The 13,570-nt window shown below is 34.5% G+C and overlaps 1 protein-coding gene across 1 annotated transcript in view; it reads right to left on the reverse strand.

The window, feature by feature from the left end:
• NUDCD1 (NudC domain containing 1) overlaps nt 1-13,570 on the reverse strand; it is a 71,747-nt gene that overhangs the window by 49,904 nt on the left and 8,273 nt on the right. The window contains exon 2 of the mRNA XM_006744707.2: nt 9,716-9,870. Coding sequence (XP_006744770.1) covers nt 9,716-9,870 — 155 coding nt within the window. The remainder of the gene's footprint in view (nt 1-9,715; nt 9,871-13,570) is intronic.

The following is a 13,570-nucleotide window of genomic DNA, read 5'->3' on the forward strand; positions in this document are numbered from 1 at the left end:
ATGTATTTCATTCTCTGTTCCTAGAATTACTTAGATAAATGCATATATTAACAAAATTTAAGTAAACAAAATGTCCTTACCAGCCACAAGTGTTTTAGTGACCCACGTCTCTTTCTAAAGCATCCAGTTTAGTTTTCTTTGAAATGGCACCTTTCCTTCTTTTTGTATTCATATTTTAATGATTTACATAATACTGATTAAATAATGAAAATACAATGACAAGCCCAGCTGGCATAAAGTTTTTAGAATGCCCATATCTGAGTAAAACTCAACTAGCAGAAACAGAATTGTTATCACCATAGTACTGAGTAGCCTACTAGCAGTAAACATTAAGCTTACTGTGGTCTCCAGTCAGTATATTGTATGAAGGGAAGAGAGAACATCAGTTACTCCAGTCACTCAATTGAATGGAGGTCAATTAAGAGATATTTTACTGCAGGCTGATGTCTATGTAGGCGTTTAGAACATGATGTGGTATTTCCAATTAGTGAGAAATAAATGGGAATGGTCAAAAAATGCTATTGGGATACTACAGATCTGGAAAAAATTGCCCTTTCCCTCACAGCATACACAAAAATCCCACGTTCCAGAGAGATTAATAATCTAAATGTTTTAAAGAAAAAGTAAAATAAATTTGTTAGAAGATTAATCACATTTTAATCTCAGGGTGGAGAAAGTCTTCCTGTGAAAAATAAAAAGACATGTATGAGACAGGGAGAAAAATATTTGCCACAAGAGTAACACAGGACCAGCATCCATAGTATGTAAAAAACCTTAGCAACTCAAAAAGAAATACATGACTATCCAAAATGTTTAAATGGGTAAAGACATGTATAGGAAAACTATGGTTAAAAAAATTAACCAGAAAAAAAATCACCTAATACAAGCCCAATCCTGTAATAAATCCTTTCCAACATCCTTACTGAAACACTTGGTTCCCCACGGTGTAGACTCTCCTCTGTTGTAAAATGTAATAAATACAACTTGTTCAACTCTAGATGAGTACCTGGCATCTTTGTCTGAAGAGCACTGGTGGAGGAATGGTTAATTTTGAAATATCCATCCTTTGAAATACCAAATATCTGTTAAATATGCAGAAATGGATTTATAATACTGACATAAGATCTCCAAAATAACTGAAAAAAAAAGTTGCAGAATATATACAGTGTGAATCCATATATATTGAAACAACAAAATGTTGTGATTTGACAGCACAGAATAAGGTGTTCACAGACACATGCTGGTCTGTTAACAGTGTTTACCACCAGAAAGGAAAAAAAGATCGTAGTGCAACTGGCATTAGGGAAGACTGAGGTAAGGGGAAACTTTCCATTTTTGCTTCAATACTTTGCTTGACTTTTTTTTTTTTTTTTTACACTGAGCAATTTATGTGTAATATACATAGTTTAAAAAATATTAATAGGATAAAATAAAATGGGACTCCTTCCTCAAAACAGCTGTTTCAAAGTAAAGGTTTCTAGTGGTCTCCCCCACTACATGCCCTTCACTGCATCTAATCTAGTGAACCACTTGTTAGGACAAATGCACGGCTTAAACCTGTTAAATCACTACTTCATCGCACCATTTCATATACAGTTACTAAGGTTGTTTTAAGCTATTTTCTTTTAACACTAAGCTATTTTCTTTTATTTATTTTATTTTTTATTTTTTTAAAGATTTTTATTTATTTATTTATTTGACAGAGAGAGAGCACAAGTAGGCAGAGCGGCAGGCAGAGGGAGAGGGAGAAGCAGGCTCTCCACTGAGCAGGGAGCCCGATGCGGGGCTCGATCCCAGGACCCTGGGACCATGACCTGAGCCGAAGGCAGAAGCTTAACAACTGAGCCACCCAGGCACCCCTAAAGCTATTTTCTTTTAAATACAAGGTTACACATAACCGGGATTGCTGGTAGTCTAATTATTAGATAGATGATTTTGATATCCAATAGAATTTGATTAAAATATTCAAGTACATAGATGTAAAGCTAAAAATTAAATTAAAATACAAAAAAAATACAGTGTCTCTCTTACGTAAGTTAAATGATAGTTTAAGTGAAAGCGACCTGAATGTTCCTAATTTTTGAAATCGAATTCTCAAAGGGTACATTTAATTTTAAATGGACTGTATGCAATAAAATATTTTCTTCTGTAAATCTTAAATTAGAGTATTAAATTATTTCTGAATAACCTCCACTGACAGTTTTACGAAGTGTCCTCATAATAATGCTTTATGATATTGGCATCTATAATGCCTTTGTCCCACCCAATCATTTTCTTCCAGACAAAAAAAAAAAAGGTTAATGTAACTATGTTCAAAGCTGTTGAAAATAATTCTGCACTAACATTTCACAGATGAATGGCAAAAGAATTAAAATTTCAATGATGAATGGAACATTTACTGAATAACTACAATGTATAAGCATCGCATTAAATAAGTGCTTTGATTTTTTGCCATCTCATTTAACGATTACAAAATCCTCTGAAGTTGAAATCATTATGCACACTTTGAGAGATAAAGAGCTCTGTTCAAAAAGATTAAATCATTTTCCTAGAACTCCAATGATAAGAAAATGGCAGGGCTAAGATTCAAATTCTGACTGACCCCACTCCAAAAGTTGATGGTCTCTCGTGTATTCCAAACTTTCTTGAGAGGAAACCACTACCCAAGTTTTTCTAAACAAATGATACCTCAGATCTCATTGCAATTTCTAGAATATTCCCTGCAAAAACAATAAGAATTGTGAATGCATCTACCATATTCAGTTTTTCTTTAGACTAACACATTATATAAAATTAATTAATTAAATTCCTGGGTCAACAAAATGTAATACAAAAATTATAATATCAATGTACTGTACATAAGCGACACAGTAAATAATATATGAACTATATTTATGAAAAATAACTCTAAATGGGAGTTTGAGGGCCTCTTGTCACAGCTACAAGACAAGGTTTGAACTGACAAGGCATTTTTCTAATACATATATGTTTATAGAAAGCACTACCCAAGTTTAAAGAAAAATGGTCAAGAAAAATTAAGTAAGGATGCCATTTACTAGTATTATTACACATTGACATTTAAAATTTTGCCCTTTTAAAAGGAAGTGATCTTTTTATGGAGAAAGACTTTCATCACTAATAACTGTTAAGTTTATTTGAAAGAAAAGAAAACTTCCTTTTTCCTTTCTCTTTTTTTGCTAAAGCTATAAGAAATGATGTTTTATTAAGTGGAATTTGAGTAATGTTTCTATAAAACATAAAACTTTTAATAATTCATTAATAACATACAGTTCAAAGAACTTACTCCTTTATTTTTTTCTTTAACCAGGTAAATACCTGGCTCCCTATTAATAAATGCAACCATAGAAAATAAGGTAAGATTCAGGTCTAGAGATGCTAGTTTGGAGATACTGGCATGCAACTGAGCTCGACTAATAAGCAGTTACAGTGTGTTACTCACTCCAAGACACAGCCTCACAAGTGTGGGCTTCACATGGAATCCAGTAACTCTCCTCCGATCTTTAAATGCAATTTAAAGAGGCACCACAAGATGACACACTTCTTTAGGAGAAACAAACTAGTTTTTCAGCTAAATGGAAAAATAAGTTATGAAAGAATTCCCTAAATATTAAGAAACAAAACATATTATTTTAAAAGAAGCCCTAATACCCTAATAAAATGACAACATAAGAGTTAAATTTTAAAAACACTTTTTTTTTTGCTTTCCTAAGGCATTTTCTACTTTCTAAAAGCACTTCCTCCCAACTGACATTTCCCTAAAATTAAGGATTGTAAACCGATAAAATAAACTGACTTGAAGTATAATGCCTCTATAAACCTGTGTGTTGAACTGCTGCCATCTGCTGGCTCCTGACAAAACCTCAAGGTCAGACAATTGTGTGGATTTCCTTTCTTGGGCCCTACAGCCACAATAGTGTTTAGCACGGATTTAACGGGGTGGAAGTATTTGTAAACCAGCCACTCCAAAAGAATCTCTCTGCGATTTGTGCATGTGTGCCTCTGACTCAAAAAAAAAAAAAAAATTTTATATATATATATATACACACACATATATATATATATCAGACAATAAAATGGGTATTAGAACAACTTTTCTGGTTAAATAAAAAGCCAACGCGTAACCAGTGGCCAACAATCTTCACCTGCCCCCAACACAGAAGTTCAAACAGGTCCGTTTCCTTTTTTGCTGCTCAGAAAAATAGTAAGAAATAAGTGTGGCACTCTTCTGCACCGCAGGTGAACAGCTTCTCAAAACTTGGTCACTGGACCACAAGCAAAATCATATGAGGTCCTTGATAAAATGCAGATTCCCAGACCACAACCAAGCCTGACATACTGAATCTGAATCTTTAAGAACCATAACCTGAAATTAGCTATTATCAATTATTCCAAGTGATTCTGATGTGCAATACAGTTTGAAAACCAAAGACAAAAGCTGAATTAAGCAGAAAACAAACTTAAATAACCCCAGACAAATAAAATAAAAATAAAATAATAATAAAAATACCCTTCTAAAATTTGATTAAGGAAAAAGAGAAAAAACAGAGAAAGGAAAAACAGAAAGACAATCTTCAGAGCATAAAACATGCAAATTTACAGCAACAAATCTGAAAAGAATAAGAAGAAATGAACAATTTTCCCTAGCAAAAAAGTATATTATTAAATTACCAAAGAAACAGTTTGACTAAACCAATTACCACAGAATCAACTGGATAGGTAATTAGAAGACTATCACTGAAAAGGACAAAAGGATATATAATAAAATAGGTCCAAAGAGGATCTTTATTTAACATATAAGGAAAGGGTCATTCCAGTCCTAAACTGTTCCAATTCCAGAAATCTCTCCAATTCCTTTAAGGAAGTGAGCAAAACGTTAATGAAAATCTGACAGATATCACCAAAAACAAAATTAAAAAAATTATTAATTTGTGAAAATAAATACAAATATACTATACATATATAAAATATGTGTTAATCAACTTTATGCTATCAGTAAGGCTTCTGGTCAACAGTAAGCTATTAGTTAAGTTTTAGGGACTCAAAAGTTGTGCTTTTCTACTGCAAATTTTTGATTGTGCAATGGGGGGAAGGGTTTAGCACTAAGATTCCCAGTATTGTTCAAGGGTCAACTGTCAATTCACAGTCTGCTGTGAATTAATAAACTAGAAGAAACTTTATTTTGTATGCTGCAGCATTCCCAGTGCCTACGACAATGTGTAACATATAGTAGGTATTCAATAAATATTTTGAAGGTCAAGTGAAGAGTATAAATTAGACTATGTGACTTAGTTAGGCTCTGTAAGTCAGTATTAAGAGAATTCCCAGATTTTAGATTTGTCTTCCCAATCAAACATAACAGAATCTAAAAAATATAAAAGTCCTTAAATTTAAAAAACACAGTTAAAATACAAATTATGCATATGCAGAGTATGGACATGTATAATCATGTATAGATAATACACTGCACATGTATGCATATAGGGCATTTTGCTCAAACGTACACACTACCCAAGTAGATAGTGCATATAGAGTGTACGTGTATATTGTGTCTTTAATGAGTCCATAGGTAAAGAGACTAAACTAAATAAGGAACTATAACTAGTTATTCTAAGATGTCCATAGAAGCCAGAGAATAGGTCAGAAAAAAGGGATCAAAAACATTAGTCTTTGCCCTGATTCCACATCAAGTAAGTTATCTTAATAAAATTACGGCATTTGATTTCCTGTGAAAACTTCCCAACGGGAGAAGAAAACTATACTGACCAGTCCACACTGCTTATAGTATTTCAAATGCTATCATTAAACTTTCATTCCACATTTCCAATCAATCTTGTGACTTAAAATGGTTTTAGTATTCTAAATCATGATTACCAACGAGTGAATTGATAAAACCAAGTTTCTGGCCCAAAACTGTGACCCTATCCACACCCGTCTCCCGGCCAACCATAGTTAGAACTAAAATGAATCAAACAATCTTTCTTTCTTTTTAACATTTCTCTTTGCTTAACACAGAATAACATGACTGTTCCTCCCCCCTTCAAAACCTGTCTGCCCACCTTGCCATCCTCCTCTCCAACCATAGCCTGCATACTATTTAGGTCCTTCTATACATACTCGTGTTTCAGCAAATCAAGCTAGAGTACCTATAGTGCACACACATGCCTGTGGGAGTTTGCTGAATGTGCCTCTTAACTCAGGTGCAGACACAGCTGCCTCAAGCTGCATGGCAAACTAATTGATCCTTCAAAATTCTGTTAAGGGGCGTGACATCTCTTCTGAAACTTCTCTGAACACTTCATCTTTCCACATTTCTCATTTCCTTCTCCATACTATGTCTGCATCCTGTCCCTACTTCCACTGTTACATGTTATCAATTTATTTGTATATGTGGCTACAAAGCACATAACAGCATTCAATAAATGTTTGCTGAAGAAAAATAAGTATTTATTATTCACTAAAATTATTTATCTCAATAAACCAAAGACTCATACTTGAGCCTGAAGAAGAAATAATAAGAGAAAAATCCTATCAAGAAACCAAGCCTCGGTAGCTCAGTTGGTTAAGTGGCCAGCTCTTGATTTCCGCTCAGGTCATGATCTCAGGGTCCTGGGATCAGGCCCTATTTAGGGCTCTGTGCTCAGCAGGGAGTCGCTTGAGGATTCTTTCTCCCTCTGCCCCTCCCGCCCACACGTGCTCGCTCTCTTTCAAATAAATAAATAAATCTAAAAAAAAGAGAGAGAAAGAATGCGAAAAAGAATGCAAAACCAAGGGGCGCCTGGGTGGCTCAGTCGTTAAGCGTCTGCTTTCGGCTCAGGTCATGATCCCAGGGTCCTGGGATCGAGCCCCACGTCAGGTTCCCTGCTCTGCAGGGGGCCTGCTTCCCCCTCTCCCACTCCCCACTGCTTGCATTCCTGCTCTCGCTGTCTCTGTCAAAAAAATAGATAAAATCTTTAAAAAAAAAAAAGAATGCAAAGCCAACTCCAAAGGATAAGAACAAGCTTTAACCAGCTGTTATTATTTCTACAAACATACTGACCAAGCCTCCTGCTGGGTGGCAGGATTATAGAAATATAAGAAAAACCCAGGGCATAGACTAAGGGTTGGCAAGCTCTAGTCAATGACCTAAATCTGGGCAATGTCATTTTTAAAAATAAAGTTTTATTGGAATTCAGTCACATTCATTTACATATTGTCTAATGCTGTTTTCATACCACTATAGCAAAACCGAGTAGTTGTGACATAAGACTGTCTAGCCTACAAACCCTAAAATATTAATGATCTGGCCCTGTGCAGGAAAGGTCTGCCAACCCCTGGTCTAGAAGGAATTCAAAGTCCACACAGAGCTGAGGGCCAACTGTTTGAATATTCCTGGAGGCGCAAAGGGAGGATGTCAGGGAAAACTTAATAGATGAGATGGTTTGCTGGGACTTAAGACTGGGAAGCAACCTGACACAGAACTAAGGAAGAATGTTCCAGGTGGAGTTAATCACATGGGAAATGGGCTGAAGGCAACAGGATACAGAGCATATCTCGGGAACTGCAAGAGTTTGGTATTGTTTGGGTATAGTGAACAAAATGGTAAAACACAAGGTTGGAGAGAAGGGCACCATAAACTGCATATACCAAGATGAAGAGTTTGTATTTTAAAAATATATATCACGGGGCACCTGGGTGGCTCAGTTGGTTAGGTGTCCAACTCTTGGTTTCAGCTCAGGTCATGGTCTCAAGGTTGTGAGATCAAGCCCCACCTCTCTCTCTCTAAAATAAATAAATAAAATCTTTAAAATACATATATATGTGTGTGTGTATATATATGTACACACACAACACTTTGTGCTTACACTTGCCAAAGAATCAAAAATAGACACAGAAAAAACAAACCACTTCTGGAAGGACACAGAGGAAACGAAAAGAATTTACAAGAAAACACAAATAAATGGGAAAATATTCCATTCTCATGGACTGGAAGAATCGATATTGTTAAAATGTCCATACTACCCAAAGCAATCTACAGATTCAATTCAATCTCTATTAAAACTCCAATGGCATTCTCACAGAAATACAACAATCCTCAAATTTGTATGGACCCACAAAAGACCCCAAAAAGCTAAATCCCAATCTTGAAAAAGAAGAACAAAGCTGGAAGTATCACGCTCCTGATTTCAAACTACTTTACAAAACTATGGTCATCAAAACAGTATGAAATTCAAGACAATGGAACAAAATAGAATCCAGAAATCAAATCACACACATATGATCAACTGATTTACAAGGAGCCAAGAATATACAACAGGAAAAGGACAGTCTCTTCAATAAACAGTATTGGGAAAACCTGACAGTCACATGAAAAAGAGTGAAACTAGACTACTATATATATATACACACACACACAATACAATATTTTATTTAGCCATAAAAAGGAATGAAATCCTGCCATTTGCAACAACATGGATGCACCTTGAGGGCATTAAGCTATGTGAAATAAGTCAGAGAAAGACAAATACCATATGATCTCACATATATCAAATTTAAAAAAAAAATCAGATTGATGATTCTGTAGATGCAATGTAGAACTATGCTAGAAGGAGGGAGTAGTCAGGAAGCTATTATTATTCTACTTACTGTTTAAAGCAAATACACTAATAACATGAAGTAAAATACAGGACGAAAATAGCTTGAAGGATATAAGAGAAGTACAAGGAAATATATTATTGTAAAGTTTTTATAGTAAAATATTAAGTAGAGGAAGACTATGATAAGTTAAGGATGAATACTATAAACTCTATATTAACCATTAAAAAAATGATAATACAAACGGGTTTAGATAAAAGCCAAAAGAGAAAATTAAACGGAATTTTAAGAAAATTTGCTTAATCCGAAAACAGGTAGGAACAGAGAGCTAAAGAAAAAAAGAACAGACGGTACAAACTGAAAAGATAGCAAAATGGTAACATAATCCAACCATATCAGTAATTACATTAAATATAAATGTACTAAGCCCTTCAAATTAAAGGACAGATTGTCATGCCAGATACAAAACAAGACCCAACTACATGCTCTTTACAAGAGATGTACTTTAAAAATAACAACACTGTCATGTCAGGATGGCTGAGTGGTCTAAGGTGTCAGTCAGACTAAAAACAACATTGATAAACTGAAAGAAAAAGGATAGAAAAAGATGAATATTACTAATAAAAAAAAGCCAGCACAACTTTATTAATATCAGAAGATTTCAAGACAAAAATCATTCCCAGAGTCTAGATATGAAGAGGGGCATTTCATAATGCTAAAAGGACAAATCCATAGCAGACAAAATGTTTGTGCCCCAATTAACACAATTAAAAATACAAAAAGCAAGAATCAAAAGGAAAAATAGACAAATCGAATGTTATAGTCAGTGTTAACGCTTCACATTAGAAAAAGCAGACATGAACAGTTACATCAATATTGATCTGTAAAACCCATTAGAGTAGTTGCTCATTGGTGGGAGTGGAGGAGAATACTTAAGTGTAACAGGAACAAAGGGAAAAATTAAAACTGAATTAAACAGAATAGAGCCTTATACAGATTAATGATAGGAATGATTCCATATATTAAAGATACATGTACCTCAATTCTCTGGACACCAGATTAAAAATGAAAATTAAGAATCAAATTTATTGGAAAATCCTAATATTACAGATATTTTTCTTACCAGCATCACTGTTAAATTCATAACTCTTCCAAGGTTATCAATGTAGTAGACACTGTCTTGATACCATGAATCACAGTGTAGGTAATTATACATTCCAAAAGCATGCATGTGTTCCAGTGTATATTGATCATCTCGAAGTTTTACTTCTGCCACGGCTAAAATATAAGAAAAATAAACATACATATCACAAATTTGTCTCAGATTATTTCTTTCTGCAGAATGCTTACAAGGTGAAGAAACTGCAGAAAGCTAATCACAAAGGCCTTTGGGACAAATTCACTATATTATTCATTCTAAAACAATTTCTAGGCGCTGTGTATAGAGGATAAACAGTAAGTAAAATTGAATGATTCCTGACAGTAGTCATAAGAGAGGGCTTTTCATGCCATTACCATCTCTTCTTCTAGGCACCTATTCCTTGTAATTATGAATAAAAAGAACAGGGAAATTCTAAAATTGAAGATCTCCTGTCTTTTGGGCAAATATTAAGTATTTTATAGGGAATTTTTATAGTTTTTAAAATGCTTTTACCTCTATTATATCTCATTCCTTTTTTAACACACATTAAGAAATAAAGATAATGTTTTTATTTCATTATACAATTATGGAAACAAATGTAAGCACAAATGGTGATTTCTCCAATGTTTTATCACATCTTTCCCAAGGGTACAGAACAAAATATTCTACCTGTAATAGAAACAAGGTTTCCTAGTTAAAGAACAGTGTTTTCCACTAGGGCATTAGCGATTTCTGTAATTTTATTTTTACTTTTTTCCACCTTTATCGTGATGTAATTGACATATAACACTGTATAAGTTTAAGGTGTACAATATAATGACTTGATATATGAACATATTGTGAAATGATTACCACAGTAAGTTACTGAACACATCCATCACCTCACAGTTATTTTTTTTGTGATGAGAACTTTTAAGATCTACTCTCTTAGCTACTTCCATAATTTTTTTTTAAAGATTTCATTTATTTATTTGACAGAGCACGCGAGCGCATGCACAAGTAGGCAGAGCAGCAGGCAGAGGGAGAGGGAGAAGCAGGCTCCCCGCTGAGCAGGGAGCCCGATGTGGGGCTTGATCCCAGGACCCTAGGATCATGACCTGAGCCGAAGGCAGGCACTCAACTGACTGAGCCACAAAGGCGCACCTACTTCCATAATTTTAATCTATTAAATGTGATCTCTGCTTCCTCTCTTTCTTCCCTCATATGCAGATAAGAACACTTATAGCTCAGGGCTGGCCTTGACTTAGAATTAATTTCTGCTCTGACAGGAAATATATAAGTAAACTATGCTGGGCCTATACCTTACCTTAATATAAAACTCAACTTACTGTAAATAAAAAATTTAAAAATAAAACCAAAAACTCAACTTACTGTATTCTAATTGCAATTTTTTTTTCCATAGTGTTCATCGGTTCCTATTTCTATTACCTGCCTTGAGTTCTGGCTGACTTATATTCATTCACTGATTTATTCAGCAATATTTTAATAAGCACCATTGATACAATGATGAGCAAAAAGCACAGAATCTACCTTCTTAGCACTTATGATTCAGTGAGGAAATGGACGTTAGTCAAATAATCACATAGGTAAATATATAATGAAAACTGTAATAAATGTTGGGAAGAAAAATTACCGGATACCATGAGAACAAATAACACTAGGCACTGATCTATGGAGTAGGGGAACTGATGAAAGCTTTCAGAAATACAAGCCAAGCTAGAAAGGATAAAGTTAATTTATGAAGAAATATATCTATATGTGCGTGCGTGCGCGCACGCACACACACACACGCAGAAGGAAAAGCAGGCAAAGCAGGAGGTAAAACTTGTGTTCAAAGAACCAAAAGAAGGCCAAACTGGCTGAAATACAAAGCACGATGGAGATCTGTACAAGAAAAGGCTACAGATAAACAAAGCTAGAGAACTGGGCAGGAGTTGGATCATGAAAGGCCTTGTCTTTATCAATAAAGTTAACGTAGTTCATTTAAGTTTTTAAGCAGGAGAGTAAAGTTCAGATTTGAATTTATAAAAGATTACTTATAACTACAATATGTAAAATGGACTGAAGCAAAGTAAGGTAAAATCCAGTGTAAATATTAATAAAATGAAACCTCACTAAAAATACAGTGGAGAAGCTAGCAGAGGGAACCCAACCATTCAACATCAATTACAGGAAGTACTGTTAATTACAGACCCCAACAGCAGAATTTTCAATAGGAAAGAATCACCAATTACAGGCCCCAAAAGGGAAAAGATGTACACTGCATCTCCTATAAGAAATGGCACTACCCCTGCAACTCAGTTAATGAGAAATCAACATTACCCTGTACTCTAGCTTTTCAGTGGACTTTCATTCAAAACAGCCCCTCTCAACTTCCTCCTTCTTCTCCATAAAATAACTTCCCTCTCCTTTGTTTGCTGAGCTTGCCTATGGTTTTGCTGTAGCTTGCATGTCCCGAATTGCAATTCTCTAATATTCCCAAATAAATCCATTGTTGACAAAATAACTCGGCTGTTTTATTTTTATGGTTAACACCAGGAAGATCCATTAGAAAGTTATTGCAGTCATCTTCGTAAAGGATGACTGACTGAAGTTTGGAGGCATTTCAGGGGTAAAATCGTAACTTTATTATGGATCTGATGAAGGTTGAGGAAACTGCTATTTATAATTCAAGGAAGTATTTATTTTATAAGGAACACTTAGAAATACATATTCCACTGATTAGGAGGGAAACAATCAATTCTTGGTTTTCTAGCACCACAGTGTGGATGAAACTCAATACTGCAAAAAATGTGCAAGGTAATATAATGGCCCAAATAATAATAATATGACAAATACATTTTCTTCGTATTTGTGCCAAAGACCCTGAGCAATCCCAAACAAGCCAGAGACTTCTTAGCCCTCTCCCTTATTATAATAACTCATCTGTGAACATTAGGGTTCTGGAAAACCATTATTGGGTGACTATAATACAGCCTAAGTCTTCTGTTATTGCATTTGGACAAGATAATTTACTAAGTTATTAGGACACAGAAATGAGCATAGGGTATATTACATACTTAATAATTTGTAAAAGCTTGTTAGTGTATAGAAAAAGCTGCATCTCTGTCCTCAAATGAGAAAGGAAAAGTTATCATTGCATTTTTCATGTAAACCATCTTGAGTTTATAAAAGGAGAGGCAAAACAACTGAAAGGAAAAAGCAGTGTCCACAACGTAACAAACTTAATCACTGGCAGCCTCTTTCATAGAACCTCCTAAGAAAGGAGGAGGAGAGTAAGGAGTCTCAAATCTCTGCTGGGATCTTGGAAATGGTGGAAGAAGGTGAACCTCTTTAAAAGAAGGCTAAGAGGCCAGAGTAGTAAATATTTTATTATTTAATATTATCTTGCATTGGAAATAAAAGAGCTTTGCTAAAAAAATCCTTCTCTTTTTAGTCTTTTAAAAAGAACTTAGGGCCCGACAAGAAGAATATCTCCCTTAATCTTTACCTAGATTTCTCATAAAACATGTTATGAAACCTCAAAAACCTATAGTTTCTCATTCACAAATTATTTATTGAATGTCTACTACATGTACTGTGCCTGGCATGGGGCATACATTGGTAAATATAAAACAGACATGATCCTTATAATAGTGTTAATAATGGTTACAATTACTGCCTCTTGTCCTTTCAAAATAGTATATACTGTTATGTTGAACCACATGAAATTGCCAATATTCAACTCTTTTGACACCAATTAAATATGATTCATTCTAATACCTATACAAGCAGAATACAGTTTTTAAAAAAAGCGGGCATAGAAACAAAGAACATTAAAACGTTAACTTCCAAAGG

This window comes from Leptonychotes weddellii, chromosome 4, assembly GCF_054177405.1.
Source record: "Leptonychotes weddellii isolate Sample4059 chromosome 4, ASM5417740v2, whole genome shotgun sequence".
Classification (NCBI taxonomy): domain Eukaryota; kingdom Metazoa; phylum Chordata; class Mammalia; order Carnivora; family Phocidae; genus Leptonychotes; species Leptonychotes weddellii.